The sequence below is a fragment of the Festucalex cinctus genome, chromosome 20, assembly GCF_051991245.1.
Source record: "Festucalex cinctus isolate MCC-2025b chromosome 20, RoL_Fcin_1.0, whole genome shotgun sequence".
Taxonomy (NCBI): domain Eukaryota; kingdom Metazoa; phylum Chordata; class Actinopteri; order Syngnathiformes; family Syngnathidae; genus Festucalex; species Festucalex cinctus.
This window is the reverse complement of record NC_135430.1, coordinates 13,635,274-13,658,030: the sequence shown is the minus strand read 5'-3', so window position 1 is coordinate 13,658,030 and position 22,757 is coordinate 13,635,274. Positions and strand designations below refer to the sequence as shown.

The following is a 22,757-nucleotide window of genomic DNA, read 5'->3' as shown; positions in this document are numbered from 1 at the left end:
TGTTGTTGTTGTTGTTGTTGTTGTGCTTTCGCCAAGGAACATACTGTAGCATAGGCATAAGAAAAATCTCACGGAAAATCATGAACAATTTCACAAAACGTATACTGAAAATGATGATGCCTTCTCAATGTATTTACTCTAGTGTGAATTTGGGCCTGCTTAGTTGAACACACTTTGAGAAGTTTGAGTACTGTATCTTTTTATTTAAAACATTCTGTTTTATGAATGGCAATCGGTTAATACATGGGTTAATTATACTGAACATTTGATTGTTCTACCTGTCATTAACTTCAATTTTTATTAAATGTTAACATTTTTGTACATTTTCAATTGATATATTGAAGTGATTTCATTTGCTATTTGGCACTTTATTGTTAATGTTGCAGTATTTTGTGTTCAAAATTCAAGATTTTTGCGGGGGCTTTCCCTTGCCTCATAGCACCGACTGTGATGACTGTGTACATCAACCCTGGTTTGGTTTTGTAGTGTAATTTAAAAAAAAATGTATAAAATAAAACTTTTTCTTAGCACTCCATGCATGGACTGACTCTGAATAAACGGATACTACTTGTTTAAGTATTGTCAATATATTTTTAAATTGAATGCAGTAGAGCCTGTATAGTGGGCCCATTGTTTTTACTCACTATACATTAGTGTTTTATTCTACATTTTCTCCCCCTCCCATCAGACAAAACAGCAGACACTCTATTATCATACCCGCATAAAGCTTTGATTCAGCACGTGGGGATGGATCATTGATTTTATTGTTTGCACTCATCTTGACATTCTGTCAAGCACAGCGAGGAAACATGGCGGGTGGTGACCGTTGCCATGGATACGGGGCTGGAGATGGCGGAGAGGTTGCCAGGAGGCTGGAGAGCCAAATGGTGGGGGTCCTCGGCTTCTGCGTTAGCCCGCTCCTTTTTTAATAGAGGTTCTTCTGCACGTAGGCAGCGATGTACTTGACGGCCAGCATGGTCTCCTCGCACGTGGGCTTGATCTGAGACTCGGGCAGCAGGAAGCCGTAACGACCGGTGTCACGCAACTCGAAGGTGAAGGAGTATTTCACACCCAGGTCGTAGGCCCAGTCGTCGGAGCCTCCGGCGGCGGGGTCTGAGGGTACATAAGCGGGGGGGGGGGGTCATCCAAAGAGATGTCGTATTTGCCTGTGGGATGCTAAACAGTTGGAGTACTGCAACAAGGCCTTTGTATGCAGGGGAGAAGCTAAGTTTAGCCTGGGATGTGAGCATGTCAGAAGAGTCTTTACGTGTAATTTTAAACTTTTTGGGGTAGCATCAGAGCAATATTCAAGAACTTGCTGTGTGTAAAAGTCTCTTTCCGTTACTGTTGATGTGTCCATTTGATGCGCCACAATATATTTAGTCATGGATCGCTCACCTTGCACAACAGATAAACTAAACAAAAGTAGCTAATGTATGCATACATTGATTTCCTCCACATATTGATTCGTTTAACAAGCATATTACGTTCTCCTTCATCTGACCATTAGCGTGGATTTTAAACATAGAAGGGCCAAAACATGCCTTGTGAAAATTAAACTACACTTTAAAAAAAACTAGCCACCAGAGGGCGCTAGAACTGCACAAATGGAAATGAACCTGACTTTCTTAACAGATGTGCTGCTTTTACCTCTTTGACTGCCAAATGTTATCCAAAAAACAAAAGTAAGTTTCTACCGTATTTCATTCTTTAGTAATCACCATTTGAAATTTGAGTGACATTGATTGGAAATTGAAAGGAAGAAAACAAGCTTTTTGTGAAAAGATACATTTTCTCCATAACAGTGACTTTGACACTAATATTTTTTGTTTAGTGACGCCCTGTGAATTAGATTTTATGTGACAACGGCTTTGATCATTTCACGTCATCCTTGAAAACGTTCCATTTCATCAGATTCATCATGTTTCATTGTGATTTCATACCTGTTTGAGCCCATTGTTAATATTGTGACATGACGACGATGATGTATTGTGGTAGTTTTAATATCTCAATATCACAATATTATTATCGTTGCATCCCTAGTAGCTAAACTGTCAAGGCTTCCACATTTTACTCACAGATGGTTGTTGCACCGGGTCCACTTGTGTAGCGGGTTCCATACAGACTTCGAAGAGCAGCAGAAGCTCCCTGGGCAATCTTCAACTGCAATATGGAGGATTAAAATGACATTAGTCATCTTGTTTTGAGCGGAACTCCATTAAAAAAAAGTACTACAAGTACTGTATTTGCAAAAGAACTGGTAAATCGAATCGAGAAAAGAAAACTTATGCCCTTGAATTTATGACTGGAATTGCTTACAAGTTAAAATTGAAAGACTGACAAGAAGCCATGAACGTATTCCAGATGATAACACGTGTATATGCACATGCAACACATTTTTGCGGAAATTGCGGCAGCGCCCGGCAGGAAATGAAATCAAGGCAAGAAATGCACGCTCGGGAAATGAAATTTGTCATCTGCGAGACTTCTTTTGTTCTTCGTCTCCTTTAAAGTGTCATCGAGATGAGCTCGTGTGAGCACTAGAGCTGAGGTGCGAGTGTTAACTAACTTGATCCTTGCATCTGAGAGTCAAAACGGGGTGGAGATAAAGGAAGTGTGATTACGAGGACAGACTGACCAGCTCGCTGTGGTGCGCAGCCAGGCTGTAGGTGTAGGAGTAAGGGAAGAGCAACAGCTGCGAGTAGGAGTGGACGGTGATGTAGGCCTTGATGGCAGACTTGTTCCTGCGGATGAAGTCGGCCACATTCTTGACCTCTATCTCAGACTCGGGTTTGTAGCCGCAGAAGGTGTCGCTGCAGGGGCTGCTTGAGGCACCGATGGCTGAAATGAAGACCTTGATTATTGTATTTAGCCTAGAAATTGTCTGTGAATGCAGACAGTTATGATATATGTACGTACATATGACAAAGATATTTAAGATTTGGGTTGTCAAAATGAGTGCATTAATTTAAAATTCCTTTATTGCCACTAAATTCTTTTTTAATGCACAGTTAATGACTGCCCCTTACTTACGACAGACACGTCCATATCAAAATTTTTAGAGTAATAAATTTAATAATTTGTGCTGTCAAGGTTATAGCATTAATTAATCTGAAAAAAAATGGAATTAATCATGTATGCAGATTAATCACACTATTAATTTTGACTGCAGATGATTCGTTATCTTGACAGCGGATGGTTACGTTAAAGGTAGCATAGGTTGTGTTTGAACAATAAACATAAATACATGCATTAAAGAAAAACATTTAATAAATGTCTGCGTACGACATTCAGAATATTTGTATTATGTGAAACTACTGGGGATGAGTGTGTGCAGTGGATAATTTTTTTTTTAAGATGTCCTCATAACATTAAATGTCGAAAAAAATTAACACAATTTAAATTTGGCGGGCAAAAAAAATGTTGATAAAAAGGCTTTTTAATGAAACGATTAATCATGATTAATCAAAATTATAAGATGTGATTAATCTGATTTAAAAATATAATGGTTTGACAGTTCTAATAATAATGCATATATTTATGGATTCGGGGGTCAAGTTGTATTTTACAATTTAATAAATGTGCAGAATTTCCCAAGTTACTTTATGTTAAAGTTTAGATAGTTCTTAATATGAAAATGCACTGAGCTGTCACCGTCTTACAAATGAAATTATGCCATCTAGTGGCAGAAAAATGACCAACACAAGTCAATATCACATCTTTTTAATTTTACCTCAATTTTATGAATTAAGAAATTGGTGTATCAGTGACTAAACAATGCAGCCATATTTCTATTAGTTTAACATTTTTTTCCCGCTTTTTATATTAACAAGTTTGTGACTTAGGGGAAAAAAAAAAAGTACATTTTATTGTAACTTTATATCACAACTAAAATTCGAGTTATCTATTTAAGTCATGCGATTACAATTAAAAATTTTAATCGCCTGACACCTCTATTTAATATCATATCATCGTACTTACTGCACCAGCCAGCATTCCAATTCCTGTTGGGGTCAGCTCCAATGCAGCTGGATCCAGACCTCCTGGAGCGAGTTTTCCTCCACATCCGATTCTAAAAAGCACGCAGCGCAAACACAATCGGTCACGCGTTTACACGCGAGCCTCACCGCGTTGCGGCATAGTTAGTAACTTACGCCCTTGTGGGTGTAGTCATAGCCGTCAATGTTGAAGACCGGAAGGACGTAGACGTCCATCTGGTTGAGCAGGCTGGTCATCTGGGAATCTTTGCCATAGGTGGTCAGGGCCTGACGATGCATAAATGTTTTGGAAAACAGCCCTCGTTTTAAAATTGTGTTGTTGGGCTCGTACCTCCTTGACAAACCATTGGCAGAAAGCGGGGGAGATCCACTCTCTGGCGTGGATGCCGCAGTCCATGAAGATGGCAGGCTTGTTGACGCTGGATTTCTTGCCGAGCTGCGATGAGGAACACATTTCAGATGCAATCATGTTCATAAATCGGGATCTTTTTTTTTTGTTTTTGTTTTTTTTGAAAAGTCTCACTAGTGGATACCTTGAGGAGAGTCATGGTGCGTCCCTCGTAGGTTTTCCCAATCACCTGTTGGCTGATCAGACTCGGGTTTGAAGAGGAAATGGATGCAATCCATGACTGGACCTAAAACCAAAACAGTGCATCAAAAATAAAAATGCATTCCTCGTTCGACTCCTATTTCTGAGTGTGAAGCATTCTCGTACCTTGTCCCAGCTGTTGTACTTGGTGTAGCTGTGGGTTCTGGGTGACGCCTTGTTGTCGGCCTGGTCCTCAACAGCGGCCTGCAGGTCGTCGATCAGAATTCTATTGGAACATTCAACATTTTTTTTCCTCTCTTCTGATCAAAGGCTTCAAAATATGTGACATAATGCAGCAGGAGCGCAAATCATAATAAAGCGAGGGATGTTTCTCAGACATTATGAATCAATTGTAAAAACTGAACAAGTCACTGAAGCAATTTTTTGGGGGGTCGTGATCATTGATAATAAACTAATATGAAACGTAAAATTGGCAAAATCAGTGGTTGTTCTTTATAAAATCAAGGATTTTCGAAATAAGAAAGGCCTCCACATGTATTTTTCACTTAATACCTCACGTGTCATATTGTGCTCAAATTTGGGGCCATGTGTATAAAACAAATATAGACCCAATTGTTAAATTACAGAAAAAAAAGAATTACACATAGGCCTAAATAGAAATAAAATTCATCATTCATTTTTTCAGGCAATGCACTCTCACGTTTTTGCCTGGTGTCTAACTTACTCGTATTCCATGTTACTCTGCAGCAGCATGGCGACCACCATGTCCTGGTACAAGGCGGGCACGTGGACGTCCACGTCGATGTCGATGGTCACCAGCTCGGCGCTCTCGGGGCTCCAGAAGTCCAGCTGTCGAGAAGACAAACGCGGTGAGCTATACGCCGACCTCGTGAAGGTATGTACGTTCGAAGTATACCTCGACGCTCTCCGCCAGATCCTTAATGAGGGTCACATGTTCGTCGAACGCCGGCTTCAGACGCAACACTTGTTCACTTGGGGTTGAGAAAATTGGTTAGTTAATTGGACTGTGGGCCAGATGTGCGAACCACTTGCACGCCAATACAAATTCTGCCTTTCCGCATATCCTCATTCTCAGTTTTGATTGGTATTGATGGCGAAATACAAGAAACATCTCTCAGTATGATGGCAGTGGAGTTGAACGAAAACAGATCAACTGTGTCACCGTGGGGGTACAAAAATCTCTCTAAGATGACAACTTTCACGGAAAATTGCAACACTCTTGAGTTGATGGGAGGCTAATTGAACTGGATCAGAAGCCTGCGCCACCATGATGGATCTCAGGCACTTGTCACAGTATGCGGCAGAAGCAAAAAACTATCATTTGCTCAGCGTGGCTCGTATCGTACCCGCGAAAAGAAAAATGGAATTGTCTTTGCGTCGTAAGATTGGAAAATGTTACCCGTCGAAGCGCGTGACGTCGGCCAAGGCGACGGCGACAAGTCCGAGAAGCAGGAGGGTCCTCATGTTGGCGAGTGGGGTTGATGTGGCATCTGGATGACTCTTATAAACGCGGGCTGCACCGCCCACGACAATCGCAATCGGTTCTGGCATGCTGAAGTCAATCATTAATAGAGCACAGAGGTTTAAACTTGCAAGGTGAAATTTTTTTAGGAATGTTGACATATTTCATTATCAACCTAGGAAGTCAAAAAGATAGAATAGCATCCATTTTAATGTTATATTTATTTATATTCTCACATATTCACAACTGTACACACAGACAGTAGAAAACAATATATATCCACATATTTAAATACCACAAAGACAACCACCCCATTTCAATTTTTTTTTTGTACATTATTTTGACATTTTCACGAGGAGAACATTGGACAGTACAACGACCAGAGAGCATCCTCAATATTTTCATGCTGTACAGTACATTTACGCCACGTTTTTCGCTTTGTGACACTTTTTTTTTTTTTTGCTTTTGTCAAAGTAGCTGCTGAGCACACAAAACATTTTATCGCTGAGATGCATGACTACATCGCGTCCTTAAAAGTCCAACATCATGCAGCATGCAAACACTCGGTTGAAGCGGAATAGACGTATACCGGTCTGTACTATTTAAATGTTTTTTTAAAAATGAGACAGCAGTTTCCTCTGATGCTAAATTACCAAATGTTTTTGTCTGTGCGGTCTGTTGTGAACATAAAAGTTTGACGATCAATTTTTGTTACATATTCTAATGTTCAGCACAAGCAGTTGTTTCACTATTTGTGGGTGAACTTCAAATCGATTTGTGATTGGCCCTTGATTGGCTATCATTCAGTTTCACACCACAATCACAGAGTGCAAGGATCGTGGTGTTTTTGCAGATTTTGATTAGTGCTGTCAGTATCGAATATTTTTAGAATCAAATAATCTGTTGATAATTCAATCATTTGATTGACTAATCTGATTCAATCTTGCATTAAAGTATATTAATACCCCCGGAATACTGTTTATTAATCAGTGATTGGTGTTTATTTCGTGATTTAAAAAAAAAAAAAAAGGGATTGAACCTTACTGGTTCGGTCATTGTTTTTTAAAGTGAAAACAGATGTTTGCAAATTATTTTGATGAAATACAGAAGATAATCAGTCTTCGTTCATGAAGGACGACAGAAATCAGTCAACAATTACTGTTAATATGCTGAAATCAGAGGATTTGGACCATTTTAAATTGGAAAATGGCTCCAAACGATAACCTGATTATTAAAACCGTTGCCGATTAATAATTTTGGCAGCTCTAAATTTGATTGCAAGTGAGGAAATATGCTCAGACTTCGTCCGATTGTCGGCATGTGTTTATTCTGAATTAACTATTCATCTGTTTCATATCACGATCATGGGCTCTGTAGCTTGACCCAATTCTTTGTTGAATCTTTATACGTAAGGATTTGTAATCGGAAAGTTTGAATATTTACATTTGTCAGCCCAGACTGTTTTCTTAGCATATCAGCGATGGAAAATTTCTCTTACCACCCCACATCACAGGGTAAACTTTTCGAGGCATCCAGTAATTGGGATGGAAAATGCGGTAACTAGGCCTGATTGTTGGTATGTGTGTACCCCGCTTCAGCAAAGAAGGCTTCGGCATTACATTGAGTGACATATATTTCTTCTAAATATTCCTTGTGGAGCAGCATGCTACAGAACAGCAAGACTAGTCACTGCGTGCTTTAGTGCTTGGAGTGTTCGGATTTTCCAACCGTGGAATGTGTTCTTCTTCGGCCACTTCGGCACTCTTCTCCCCGCACGTTACTTCCCATCGGACGACGCTTTGCTCTTGAGGGCCGTCAGGCTCAGCGCCTCGGAGGCCCGAAAGGACAGCGCGCTCATCTTGGAGCTGATGCTCGGATGCGTCCCCGGCGGTCCGGCGGGCGCGCATCGCAGCAGCCGCTTGCAGTTCTTGCGGAAGTTCCGGCCCACAAAGCCGTAGAGGATGGGGTTGACGCAACTGTTGAGGTAAGCCAGGCAGATGGTGAAGGGCATGGCGGTGTCGATGATTTCCACCATGGCGCAGTTCTCCACCTGCATGAGTTGGGTGAGAACCTGCAGGAAGTGGAACACCTGGTGCGGCATCCAGCACAGGAAGAAGGCCAGGACGGCGGCGGCCAGCATGCGCAGGACCTCGTCGTCGCGCGAGCGCGAGCTCTTCTGGATGCGCCTGGCGCCCACCAGCGCCCGCCCGATCAGGCAGTAGCACGTGACGATGACGACCAACGGCACCACGAAGCCCATCAGGCTCTTCATGAGGTTGATGGCCAGCAGGAGACCTTTCAAGCGGTCGCGGTTCTCTGCGGTGGGGTGCAGGACGCCGCACCAGGTGTTGTTGGAGTTGGCGATGCGGAGCACGTCCCGCGTCAACACGGTGGGCACGCTGAGGGCGAAGGCCAGCAGCCACACCACCGCGCAGGTGGCGCGGGCGTACGCCACCGTGCGGAAGCGGCGCGAGCGCACCGGGTGCGCGATAGCCAGGTAGCGGTCGATGCTGAGTGCGGTGAGGAAGAAGGTGCTGGTGTACAGGTTGAGCATGGCCAAACCGGCGCTAGTCTTGCACAGGAACCCGCCGAAGGGCCAGTGGTAGCCCATGGCGGTGAACGTGGCCCACATCGGCAACGTGATGAGGAACGTGAGGTCGGACACGGCCAGGTTGAGCACGAAGATGTTGGCCACCGTCTTGAGCTTCATGTAGCAGTAGATGACCGCCACCACCATGCTGTTGCCCACAATGCCGATGACAAAGTTGCAGCTGTAGACGATGGGCACCAAGGTGTAGATGATGCTGTGGTTTCCGGAAATGCCGCATGTCAGGTTGATGGGCTTCGTCGTCCCTGCTGTGCCGTTCTCCATTTTTTGCTCGCGTTCCGCTGACAAATGATGGAATTGTTCAACAGGTCAAGTCCTATAGTGGGAACACCACAAGAAAAAAAAAGGTATCAGCTGTGCAATTAATTCAATTACAATTTCAAATCCACTGTGCCCTCGCTGTAACACTGTTCAGTGCATTTTTAATTTTTTTTTTACAGTAATGTGCATATTTTTTTTAAATGTATGAAGGTTTGAACATTGAGAATTTTTAAACAAGAGAGAAATGTGTGAAAATGTAAAGGGTTTTAGAGCCCTAAAACATTTATAATAAATGTAAGACATTAAGCTAACTACTTCGCAGATTTCACTTATTGCGGGGGGTATTTATTGGAACCTAACCCCAGCAGAAAAACGAGGGAATACTCCACAATTACAAAATCAGTATAATCAGAAAACAGATTATTAATACTAATTTTTGAGTTGTTTAAATGTATACATTTGCGCCTTTTTTAAATAAAAAAATACAGTAATTTCATAAATTATTTCATCCACAAGGAACTTGCATAATTTTATTTTAAAAAGAAAATAAATGATCGTCGTACTGCACAGTGCACAAGCTGCACTCCAACTTCAAGTTTTTGCCAACATAAATAAGTAAATATATATTATTATAAATATGTATTATTATAAATTCTGTTTGGTCCAAAAGGAACTTGTATAATTATAGTATTCTATTTTTTTAAATTGGTCTTAATATTTTTAAATGCTTGAACATTTTCTTATTTTGTACCAAAAAAAACCCATCTTTTAAATAATCGTGATTATTATATTTTTCCATAATCGAACTAAATGTATCTTTTTCTTGTCTTTTTTTTTTGTATTTTTTTGGTTTGTTTTTGTTAATATTTGTCAGTATTTTATGATATGGTTTTGTGCCATTTACTAATATTTATGTACTTTATTTCACGTTAACCTACAACCTACAAAAATACATTTGCAAAGAAAATATGAAAAATGTAAATAGATCTTTAAGACCTAAATTTAAAAAAAAAAAAAAAAAAAAAAAAGTGGTAAATCAGATTCAGAGAAGCATGATATTCCTTATCCATGGCCTTATTTCAGAGCTGTAGTACTCGAGTGCAGACATTTTTGTTGTTGTCTTGGACTTGACTCCTTGGCATTTGTCGTCCGTTGGGCTTGCCAATGTTTAGGCTTTTATTCCTGATTATTTGTTATTATTATTATTTTTTATGAGGCAAATTTCTCTAATTTTGTGGTCATGAAAGTAGTATTTTTCGTTCTTAAAGTTTACTCTTGATCTCAACTTGACTTGGACTTGACTTGGACTCAGTAAAAGTTGACTTAACTACAGCCTTGTTTGGTGTAGTCAGACTGACTGATTTGTGGCGTATAGGTTGTCTTGTAGCAATCTTAAAAACTAGCAGCTTCTGTTCTAAACTGCATTGTCAAATCTTAATAAACAAATACAGGTTTCAAGTGTAGCTCATTAGTCATTTTAGAATTTTTCTTATTGTTAGTTAGTTCACAACGTTAACAAACTATAGAAAGAAGTTGTTTTGAAAACGTGTCCAGTGACAGCCCCTCAACCACCCCCACCAACTCGTCTTCTTCTATACAAGCACAATGCAAGTCAATAAAAGAGAGAAACTATTCTGAGTGTGAGTACTATTGCCACCTCTGGCACCAGCACGGCCCATAAACGCTAAATCCACACGGAAGCGCTCACCCCTACACACGAGCTCATCACAGACCCCCGCATTAAAACCATCCTTACGCTTTATGCTACCTCGCTAAAAGAGGAGGCCGTGGAAAAAACAGATGTCAGATGCCCTTCTATTCCAAAAATGCTCCTCAGGAACGTCGTTACTCAGATGTTCAACGTCCCGACTCCTCATTTAATCGTCTCTCGGCTAATGAACGGCGACATTCCGTCCATCTGGGTGGACTCTAAGCCCCCAGAAGGAGGATTAATAACTGGAGAATGCAATTTGTGTACAAAGTGCAATGAATGCTGAAGAGCCAAGGATGAAATGATGCACAAGTAAATTAATTGTTGAAATGCAAAATGTGAGACTTAGGAAAGATAAATATGAAAAAATGACACTATTTGTTTTTTCTTTGTACAAAATGGTTTAGGAAAAAAATACATAGATATCAGAAAAAAATACACATTTTAATAAAAAAAAAAAAAAAGATTGGGGAATAAATTTCCAGGTATTGGTATCGTGTACTAGTAGAGGCTGCCAATACCAGTCACTGATACTTCAGGCAAAAAAATAAAAAATAAATAAAAGACATCTAGTAAGTCCTGGCACTATACTACGGCACTTTGACACAATGGCGAATGCTCATCTGTGTCAGACATAAAGGTCTTCGCTCACAATTTTTTGCCACGAAGCGCACCATTAAAAGAAAACGCGTTTCAAAAAGCTCGCCTCGATAAGTTGTGCCCCAGCGTGAGAACTTCTAATCAGCGTGCACCTAAACAAACAAGACAGCGGGGATTCGGCGTCTGGAAACTTTTTTTTTTTTTTTTTGCCCGGTGAGAAAATCAAACCTGCGTGCGGTGGAAAATTGGCCCGGGGCTAGCCATTGCTTCCATTTGTATGGCAAAGAAAGATGAAATTAAACTTTTTATGTTTAATGGCTCTGTGGGACTCATTAGTAGGCCTAAAATAATAGTTGCAGCATGCACAAAAGAATTGAACCACTGATGGCGACCGTGGGGTAACTCAATTTTTTTTAAATGCAATTTTGCGAGAGAGCGAGTCAATCAAATCTGTCAATATTACGTCAAAGATCATAAATGACATTCATACTAATGTGTGGATTCACTGACACAAGAACTTAAAAAAAAAAAAAAAAGAGCTGAGTGCAATAATTGGACTGCCCCCTATATGTGAACATCCGAACTAAATCTTGATTATTATTTTTTTCATTTGAGATATGCCTTATCTCGATTTATTCAGATACGTAACCTAAAAATGTCAAAAACTGACTTGGCTTATAAATTCAGTGTTTGTAACCTATTAGGGGAAATTGAAACTGAAGAATGAGTGCCTTTAAAGAATACAAAAAAAGAAATAATACTGTATAGTTTATATTATTTTTGTGTAATAATATAAACTAAATTGTTATGCATTGCTAAAGTGCTGAAGTAGACTGTTTGACAACTCACTTTGAGCTATGTTTTGCCACAAGATGGCGTTATTGCTTCACGATAGTAATTGTACATCAGCAACGTCTGAAATAGTACATTTCATACTTATGTAAAATGTTATAAATTATATAGGAATAAAACATATTTGAAATTTATTATTGTAAATATATAAAATGTGACAACACACTCAAAACAATTAATTGCTACATTTTTACATTCATGAATGTTATACAAAAAACAATCATGGTCTCTATCAATAATTTTTTCGAGTGCTTTATTATTAGAGTTTATAACACAGAGGCATCGTGTAATAGTATTCCAGTCATTAATTTGATTAATAGTCATGTATATTAATGATTGCAAACATATATTCAGATATATATATTTTTTTCCCACCGGTAAAAGTCCTCATTAATTTTCTTGAAATATGTAACATTTTGAGTCTTTCATTTTTGTCAAAATTATTCAAATACATGTTGCGAGTTGAGTCACCTTAATATTTTCTCATCCACCAGTGGCATTCCTGTCTAAAATAATATTGTAATCATTACGTTTACTCTTGAAGTTGCTCTGTAATTTTCTTTTAGATAATTTTTTAAAATGTAAAAAATCTGAATAAAAACAAAAACAGTAAAAAAGTTTCAATAGTTTATTTATTTATTTATTTATTTATTTATTAAAAGAATATTGGAAGATTTCAAGAATAAATATTTTTTTGTATGTGCTGCTTTAAATAAAAAATAAACACAAACTATAACATTACATAATGACGTAACAAAAAAGAAAAATAGTACCTCTAAGAAGAAACAAAAGAGCACGTTAAAAGGCAATGCTGCATCATTCCCCATAACAATTTTATCTTCCCACTTCTTGAAACGTTCCACCAACTTTTGTGAGGAACAACAAGCGTATCGGTTATGGACGTGAGGATTGTTACTTGTGGAGGACGACTTGGCACTGCCAAGGTCAACACAATGATGGGCTATCGCGCACACTTTCCTGCACAGGCCCTGGCATTGCACGTCATTGCTTTATTATTTACTTGGACAGTATGTTGCTTTCCATTGTTAATGATTAGAACAGCCGTTCTACTGTATAGCTGCAGGTGAGCATGTGGCGGCTATAAAAAGTCAATACACTCCTGTTCAAATATCAGGTTCTTGGGATTTCAAAACATGAGAGCGTAATAAATAACTTCCAAGAACTGGATGTCCGTCCAAAATTGATGAAAGCACAAGATATTGCAAACTGGTCAGAGAGGCAGCCAAGAAGCATCGAAGAAGTTGCTAGAAAGCAAAGAAATGTCAGGAAAAGCCTAAGGGGAGCATCTGAACTTTATTTTGGGGTTACGGTAGTCAGAGGCTCCTTTTTGATTAACAATTATTAACAATATATTTGTTATTGTGGTTTCAGTGGTGGTTAAGTGCATGATGAGTCCTACTTTTTTTTCATCCCATATTTTGGTACTTTTTGTCAAATATATTTATTTGAATCATAACAAAAATTTCGTTATGTTGACAAATTGTTCTTCTGTCAACTTATATGTATGTATTTTATGTATTTTTTTGTATTTATTTTATACTTTTGTATTTCTCATCGGCGGCACGGTAGTCGAGTGGTTAGCACGTCCGCTTCCCAGTTCTGAGGTCTCCGGTTCGAGTCCAGGCTCGGACCTTCCTGGGTGGAGTTTGCATGTTCTCCCCGTGCCCGCGTGGGTCTTCTCCGGGTACTCCGGTCTCCTCCCACATTCCAAAGACATGCATGGCAGGTTAATTGGGCGCTCCGAATTGTCCCTAGGTGTGCGTGTGAGTGTGGATGGTTGTTCGTCTCTGTGTGCCCTGCGATTGGTTGGCAACCAGTCCAGGGTGTCCCCCGCCTACTGCCCAGAGCCAGCTGAGATAGGCGCCAGCACCCCCCGCGACCCTTGTGAGGAATAAGCGGTCAAGAAAATGGATGGATGGATGGATGTATTTCTCATCTAATTAAATTTTCCTGTAATATTTGGATATTTTTTTTATATAATGTTAGTCATAGTTTTTTTTATTATTCATTTATATTTTGGCATATTTTTTTTAGTCCAAACTGTTTTAATAATAAATCTATTTTTTTTATTTGATTTTCTTATTATATGATCTATTTTCTATTTTCTAATAATTATTAATTTTTAATATTTGAAATGTTTATACAAATTTTTTTTCTTTAAAAAAAAAAAAGATTCTAATTGTGTATTTTTTTTGTATTTATTTTCTACTTTTGTATTTCTCATCTAATTAAATTTTCGTGTAATATTTGGATATTTTTTTTTATGTAATGTTAGTCATAGTTTTTTTTTTTTTTGTTATTCATTTATATTTTGGCTTTTTTTTTTTTTTTTTAGTCCAAACTGTTTTAATAATAAATCTATATATTTTTTATTTTATTTTATTATTATATGATGTGATATTTTCCATTTTCTAATAATTATGCATTTTTAATATTTTAAATGTTTTTCCAATTTTTTTTTCTTAAAAAAAAAAAAGATTCTAATTGTGCATTTATTTTGATATCTATTTAAAAAATGTTGTGCTGTCTCTTGCAGGTGTTCTTAATAAAATGTGTGAACACTGGTTTCACTTTTGAAGCATTTCCGACCAATTCTCTCGTTTCACAGACGATTTCTGATAAGGGCCAATGCAAATAACGTCGAAAATCTCCACCATGTGCCCCGTTTATGATTTTTATGAGAATTTCAAGTGTTTTTCCATAAGGGAAGTGCACAAAGGCAAACAACGAGGTGTGACAGACGGGAGCTAGGTGCTCGGAAGCCGGTGATTTTTAATGGCGCAGATATGCCGAGATGGCACATTACTGAATGGCCACCATAAAGCCGGGGTGACCGCAAAACAGGAAGGTAAACATGGAGGTCGAAGCTGCATCCTCATCCAGGGAAGAAGCGTAAAGGTCAAGCAAGGCTTATGGCGAACAATCAAGACAGCAATAGCAGGATGTTGGAGGTGGGGGTGGGGGGAACCCACTGCCTGAAAGAATGGCCACTGACAGACCACATTTTTAAGTAACTTTTGCCAACATTGACAAAAGTGTAGCCTGTGTAGTACACATCCAATGTAATGTGGTTGCACAAGTGTGCACACCCTCCTATAAGTGGGTCTGTGTTCAGAATTAACCGCCAATCACTTTCAAATTCATGATAACGGGGAGTCAGCACAGAGCTGTCAGACACCATTCACAGATTAAACACATTTCAGATGTTCTAGTAGGCTTTTCCTGACATTTTAGCTTTGTACATTGTTGCCACGGTGCCACCACCATGCTTCACTTTGTGTCAAACATACATTTCATTTGTATTATGTCCAAACCTTGATTTCATTGGATCAGAAAAATATTTTCCCACATGCATTTCAAGAGAGATTTCAAGGGTGTTTTTGCAAATGTAGTTGGTTTGAATGTTTTTGTTCGTTGTTCTTTCTTGCCACCCCACCTTTAGCCCAGACTTAGAGTATAAAGAAAACAGGAGACTTTTGTTACATGTACCACCCAGTACTTGCCAGAAATTCCTGCAGCGTTTTCAATATTGCTGCCAGCTTCTTGGCAGCCTCCCTGACTTCTCTTCTCATTTTTTTTATTTAATTTTGGAGGAATGTCCAACTCTTAGTAATGTCACTTTTGTACCTTATTTTCCTCCTCTTGGGGATTGCTGTACTCTAAACTGTGTTCCACGGTATAGCTAATGTCTTGGAAACTTTTTTGTACTTTCTCCTGACTCCTTGATGAGATCTCTCTGACACCGTGGAAGCTCTCTACAGACCTGGCTTGTGCTGACTACAAAAATGTCAGGAAAAGCCAACTAGAACATCTGAACTTTATTTTTGAGTTAATCAGAAGCATTTCAAACGGTGTAAGTTGTGTTCCGAATCCCGTTTAACATGAGTCACATCCCCAGTTAGAAAAGTGTTCACACTTGTGCAACAACCTCATTAGCTCACTTTGTTTACTTTTACTCCCTCCCCCTTGAAAAGTTTAGAAATGTTTTATAATGCTCTCATTTGTTTTTGTCTGTTTAAAAAACAAACCAAAAAAAACTGGCACTTGATCAAGATGGGTGTAGACTTTTTACATTCGCTCTATTTGAAAATGACCTCCTCCCGCGATCATGGCAAGTTGTGTGAAAGTGAAATCACAGCTCGGGTTTGAGCGAGTAAATAAAAAACATGCTTCCCATCAACAGAGCTATGCGAGGCTGCCCTTGGACTGCGCGCCGGCTCCCGCCTTCCACACGCCACCCGTCGTGCGTGTGCAAGGCTGGCCACACGTACAGCCAAGCGTAATGTGGGCTTGATGGAGTTAATGATTGATACCGGATCGTCATCAAAGATGCTTCCTCTGGACGGACGGTCCGATGAAACGTGCTGTGAGGCTGCCCTATAAAATAGTCACAATAATTCATATTTGTGTATTTATTTTGTTTGATATTTAATTACAAAAAAAAAATCTGTATTTGTGTAGGTTTTTTGTCTATTTTTTTAAATAATTTAATTTATTTAAATATTTGTGTTTTTATCAAGTATTGAGTAAAGTCTTGCCTTTTTTCCCTAATATTTCTTTATTTAGGAATATTTCCACATTTGGCTAATTGTTTATATTTTTTTTTGTCTAGTATTGTTGCAAACCAGTCCAGGGTGTCCCCTGCCTACTGCCCAGAGCCAGCTGAGATAGGCGCCAGCAGCCCCCGCGACCCTTGTGAGGAATAAGCGGTCAAGAAAATGGATGGATGGATGGATAGTATTGTTGCAATCTTTCTTTTAATTTTTTTTTAAATGTATTTTATGTGCCGCTAATATTTTTGTATTTGTGAAATTACTATATTTCTAATATTTGACATTTTTAAGCTAATATTTTCTATTGCTTGTGTTTTGTATTTTATTTTATTTTTATTATTATTATTGTTCATTCTTAATCCACTAGTTTATCTTTCCAAAGATCTGGGAGTTTAACTATTATTTATTAAGTTTTCATTTAATTCTATGTTTGTGATTTTTTTTTTTCCCCCTCACATTTTGCATTTTTCCCCAAATCTTGTTTTCTTTGTCTCATTTTTAATTATGTTTTTAGATTGTTCCTTTTATATTTAATCTGTCTGATGAATTCTTTACTTCCTCTTCATGGCCAATTTCACCAAGTCACTCTTTTTAAACCATCTCATTGCAGATTGTGACGTGGCATGGGCGTAAACTCTGGATGCGTCATCCCCGGAAGGAAATGCGACTGAGGGCAAGTGTGATCCATCCACACAATGATGATGACAGCCAGTTAAAGAGCAGCACACCCTCTGCATTCTCCATTGAAGTATGTGTGCATGTATCATCTAAATAAGGAGCAGCTAATGGATCGTTTGGCATGGATACGGGTGCTGTCCAAAGTAAAACTAGTAATTCCACAATATATAATATTTTGACAAGAATAGAATCACTGTTTATGGATAGTGTTGCAAGCAGTTGAAAAGTTGTATCTTCAATTTTAAAATCTAATGCACAAAAAAAAACAACCTTCTATTCATTTAGAGGCAACCATTAAAAAAAACAAAACAACCACAATACATCGCATTTGTTAGTTAAGAACAAATGGATACATCATTATCTCTTAATATAGCGTTTTACATGGCATCAATACATTGGCATCAAATATCAATATGCCGTCCAATGAAATTTTGTGATTTAAAAAAAAATAATAATAATCCAAAAAACACATTCTTCTTGTGTTTTGTATAAAATGAAAAACAAAAAAATCTCAGAGGTTTTAGAGATATGCAACATGCTTTTCATTTAAGTGAAAAAAAAGTATATTTATCATTACCATTTACTGTACCGTATTGATACTCCAGCATAATATTAGTGAAGTGAAAAGCAGTATTTCAATTATTATTTTTTTTTCACCAAAACACAATAAAAACATTTTCTTTGCAAAAAAAAAAAAAAAAAAAAAAATGGAGTTACACACTTCATTATAGACGGTGACCATATAGAGGAAAACTACCCGCGATGTCATAATACATCAGTATTCATCCACAGTACATATTTGGTGTACACATGCCTATTTGAGGTAAACAAAAAAACACATATTACAGGAATATTTGAAGTTGGCTTGAGCGATAACAATATGGTACATGATCATATTGACATTTTTTGCTACCTTTAGAAGTGTGCAACAACAAAACAGCAACCATGTTCACTTTGTGGTATTTCTTTGCAAAACTTCTGAATGATAACTTTATTCAAATAATCCAACATATGTGTTTGATGATCGTTTTGAATAGAAGCGCAACATGGTTTAAACAGCCCTTTGATGCTTGTGTATAGATCAAGTGTTAGTGAGTTGACACTGATAATATTGAAAAATATTGTCCCACTCCCACGCATACCAGTTATCAATGAAAGCACATTTTAAAATGCAGTCTTGGTAACTTCCAAACGTGTATCTCCTCTTTCGACCATGCCTCCAACAGTTACTTTTGTTGTGAAGACAAAAACTGGACAGTAGCGAGCTGATGGATTGTTTGCCTATAAATAGTTGGCTCTTTGGAATGCCTTCCCACCCTTCAAGTGTGAAATTGTTTGCTTCCTATTTCTAAAAACGTTTGTGTTAGAAAACTGTATTAAACAGTCTCTTTAGTTTTTCCTCTGGTCTCTTGAGATCTCCTTAATTTGTTGGAATTTAGAGGTTTCTGGGGTTGGCGTAAGACTCTGGTTTTGTAAACTTGCGGATGGCAGGAGGTGTTTGGTTGGTGCTGGATTTCACTTTGATGGACTGGATGTGCTGGTTTCTGTGGATATCACTCTGCCTCATCTATCCTTTCCTCCTTCCACTCTTTAGTTTTTCCTCTGGTCTCTTGAGATCTCTTTAATTTGTTGGAATTTATAGGTTTCTGGAGTTGGCGTAAGACTCTGATTTTGTAACCATGTGGAGGGCAGGAAGTGTTTGGTCGGTGCTGGATTTTACTTTGATTTATCTTTCTTTTCTTTTTATCTTTTCTGAGTTTTTCTCTGGTATGCTGACCGTCTGAACGTCTGAACTGACTCTGGCGAGACTCTGAAGTGTCCGGTAAAAAAAAAAAAAAAAAGAGAGCGCAATGATGATAGGACGTTGAATCGGTAAGACTACGGAATGAACAATTCTGAGCTCTCTCTTTAAAAAAAAAAGAAAAAGAAAAACTGTATTAAACATTGCCAGTGATGGCATCCAGCATGTACCATTAATTTGCAGCTTCAATGATGGATTCTCAGCCTCTCCAAAAGGCCTCCTTTATTTTTTAGCTCATCACGTTTTTTGGGGGGAAAATAGTTACTTGAGGCCTGGAAAAATCACGATATGCTATAGAGAACCAAGGCCCCTAAATTGGCAATACTGAGTAGCTGCTTGCTTCTCTGATTGTAATGGTAATGAAAGCCATACTCACAAAGAATGTGCGCCTCCATAATTCAATGTACCCATTATGAAAAATTGTAGAATGTATCAGACAAAAAACGGATGCAAGGACATGGAGAGCGGGCAAACTTCACAGATGAAGACCTGGGCCAAGCCTCGAATCTCTCAGCCTCCATCCAAGCTGTGAGGCAGACATGCTACCCAGTACCTCGATGTGCTGACGCCAGTTTCTCCATGAGATCTAATAAAAGGAGCTAATGCTCAGCTTTGATTGGTGTAGACTGCGAAATACTTCAAACTGTTGTCGGTATGATTCAGTGCAGCTGTACATCACTTGAAATGAGAACCACAATAATTAACTATCTTAGTGGGGCAAGTTTTCTGCTGGAGATGTTGGCAGAAAGTTCAATCCAAAGCGCATTTCAGTTGATCAAATAATCACAGTTTAGTCCGTTCAAACCAATTTGAAAGATGACAACTTTCACATTTGTACTGGCCCACAGAACACTGCAATACTGTACTCTGAGTTGACGGGAGGCTAATTGAACCAAATGATCTTAACATGCACATTTTTGGATTTGGGAGGAAGCCAGACTCCAGGAGAAAACCCCAGCAAGCACCGTGAAAACATGCAAATTGAACCCACAACCTCACATCTGAGACGCAGACATGCCAACCACTAAACACACTTAATCCTGTTGACGTAATGCATTTCCTAGTCCCTTACCCTAAACTTAACCATCACAACTGATTGCCTAAACCTCACCCTTACCCTAACTCCAACGCTCTAAAAATAGCCAGGTCAAAAATAACCCAACTATGGGTCAAAAATGGACCAATCCTTTACTTGGGTGTATTCAACCCAACTTTGGTTCAAGAAATGGGTCATTTAGTGTAAAACAACTCATAAATATTGATCAGATCTTTCACTTGGGTAAAAAAAAAAAGGGTAATTTTGTATCAAACAACCCAGAAAGTTGGGTCAAATTGACCCTTATAAAGTGGTTTGGTTCATTTTTGATCCATAATTGGGTTACTTCGTTTTTTAACCACTTTTTACTGTTTTTAGAGTGAACCAAAATCCACTTCAAACCTCAACTCTAAAACCAAGTTTTGACCCTCAGAAAGAGGTCCGGACTTGTGGGGACCACCAAAATGTCCACGCAAGATCAAGTCGGTCTCCACAATGGTAGTTAAACCAGGAAAAACACACGTGTTACCTACAATAGTTTTATTATTATTTTAATAATGGATTAATCTATTGATTACTTTGTCTATTAATAGATGATTCAGATGATAAAAATGTCTTTAATTCCATCCTTTATTCAAAAACCGGACATTATTTTAAATTGAAAGCGCAGAAAATGCACTGACATAAATTATTCATGAGTATTAAACATAATTTACCAAAGTAAAAGCAAATGGTTGTAAATGTTTTGTTTTGATTCATCATTCATTCACAATCACTCTGTTTTCATGGAGGACTACAGACAAGCATGTGAGAATGTCGGTATTTACTGTTGAGAGGCTAAAATTGCAACAATTTGGACAATTTTAAATGAAACAAGGTCTCTAAAGGACCAATCGATTTTTCAGATTAATTTGATGATCAGTTTGTTAATTAATTCATGAATCATTGCACCTCTTTCTAAGTTCAAATACTGTTTACAAAGATGAATTTTTCTTCAACAATTGTAAACTCTAACAAATCTCAGGCCACATTGTGTGAGAGTCCTTGTTTGACAATGATGTCACCAGATTTGTAGTCAAGACTTTTCAAAGTTCCCGAGCAGCCCCTCTCCCAACATGGAATCCAATACGAGTTGGAAAACATGATGTTAGGCAGAACCTGTCCTCAAACAAGCTCCTCTTCACTTTACGGAAAGACAGCAGCCCCTTTTAAAAGCCACATTAGGGGCCCTTATTGACACTCTTCCACATTTCCCTGCTCTTTAAACTCTTGCATGCCCTCGTTAGCCTCGCACTCTCTCACTCGGAAATTATTTATGGAAAGTGAGGATTTCAACGGGCCAGTTTGGTATTCACACGCCCCCCCTCCATGCCCTTCATCCTCTATTTCCCCCCTGTTACGTCCACGTGAACTACTTGGCTAAACAGCGACAACAGGTGGAAAAGAACCAGCCGGTCAATTGCAAATATGTAGAAAGTTCATCAAAGTGAGGTGGTGTTTACCTGAAGCGATGCCGTGAGTGCAGGAGCCCGCCAGTGAGAGACCACCGCTGTGCGCCACCGGTTGCTTCTGATACGACTTAACTGGCGCAGCCAGACGAGCAGGAATACCATCCGACGCGCGCGCACACACACCAACTCGGACTGACCGCCCCCCTCCCTCCCTCTTACACATACACACACAAAGTGATGAATGAGTTACACTGGTGCTGCTACACACTCACATTGTCCTGGCCCATCTCTTGAGTGCACACACGCACAAATAAACACAATCTTTCACAACAGCAACTCTCCAGCCCTTCCCTCTTTGCTTCCCCGCTTCATGTCTGCTTTTAATCACTCATTTTCATGCTCATAAGAAGACTGCTTCTTCTTGCAGGGTTCGAAATCAACACTTGGTCGTAAATAACACTTTCAAACAGTTCTATCTATGTAATAGTTTGACTTGGAAATATTCACTTCAAAGCAAGGTTATTATTAGTGTTGTTCCGATACCGTTTTTTTGGCTCCCGATACCGATACTGACACCCAGCTTTGCAGTATCGGCCGATACCGATACCATACCGATTGTTACGGTTTTTTTTTTTCCTCAACATGAAAAAGCTGTCCTGCCATTGGTTCAGAGCATTCAAGGGCCAATAGGATATCTTAGATCGGCATGCAGTGAACATGTCACATACCAGTGAATGTCGTGCACCAACAGGACACAAGATGCTGCAACCAAAATCCTATATTAGCGTTGGAATTAATGGTATCGGCATGTTACTTGTGAGTAGTCACTGATACCGATACCACTGTTTTAATGCCGATACCAGTATCGGTATCGGAACAACACTAGTTATTATAATAAGAGAACTAACTCACAAAATAACTACCGGTAAAACTAAAAAATATATATATGTTAACGTAATAAAAATAGTACGTTTTATGTTTAGAAAAGTACAACTAAATCCCTAAGAAAATGTCATTTGTTCTCATCTTTGACCTTTCGGGGTTTATTTTAAATGGTCGGTATATATTACTGTATGACCGTATAGAAGGATGGTTGAAATGTCATATGGGAATTGACAATTTCTCTATTACACAATACTTGACATAATACTCCA

The 22,757-nt window shown here is 38.7% G+C and overlaps 2 protein-coding genes across 2 annotated transcripts; both read right to left on the bottom strand.

Annotated features, from left to right (window-relative positions):
- Positions 1–755: 755 nt before the first annotated feature.
- On the bottom strand, positions 756–6,033 carry cpb1 (carboxypeptidase B1 (tissue)). Its single transcript, XM_077509696.1, has 11 exons — positions 5,969–6,033; positions 5,465–5,540; positions 5,273–5,397; positions 4,714–4,813; positions 4,532–4,633; positions 4,330–4,434; positions 4,155–4,265; positions 3,982–4,072; positions 2,639–2,841; positions 2,079–2,163; positions 756–1,113 (listed from the first exon to the last, which is right to left on the bottom strand). The coding sequence occupies exons 1-11, from the start codon at positions 6,031–6,033 to the stop codon at positions 926–928; spliced, it is 1,251 nt and encodes a 416-aa protein (XP_077365822.1). The 3' UTR covers positions 756–925.
- A 209-nt stretch (positions 6,034–6,242) lies between these two features.
- agtr1b (angiotensin II receptor, type 1b) lies at positions 6,243–21,749 on the bottom strand. The gene is made up of 2 exons (XM_077509698.1): positions 21,655–21,749; positions 6,243–8,955 (listed from the first exon to the last, which is right to left on the bottom strand). The coding sequence occupies exon 2, from the start codon at positions 8,901–8,903 to the stop codon at positions 7,809–7,811; it is 1,095 nt and encodes a 364-aa protein (XP_077365824.1). The 5' UTR covers positions 8,904–8,955; positions 21,655–21,749; the 3' UTR covers positions 6,243–7,808.
- Positions 21,750–22,757: the final 1,008 nt, after the last annotated feature.

Excerpts from the sequence above, each read along its gene's own strand:
- cpb1 (XM_077509696.1), bottom strand. The coding sequence starts at position 6,033 with ATGAGGACCCTCCTGCTTCTCGGACTTGTCGCCGTCGCCTTGGCCGAC. Across the intron at positions 4,814-5,272 it reads CAGAGTAACATGGAATACGA|AATTCTGATCGACGACCTGC; the intron begins GTAAGTTAGACA and ends ATGTTCCAATAG. Across the intron at positions 2,164-2,638 it reads CTGCGCACCACAGCGAGCTG|TTGAAGATTGCCCAGGGAGC; the intron begins GTCAGTCTGTCC and ends TCCATATTGCAG.
- agtr1b (XM_077509698.1), bottom strand. The coding sequence starts at position 8,903 with ATGGAGAACGGCACAGCAGGGACGACGAAGCCCATCAACCTGACATGC.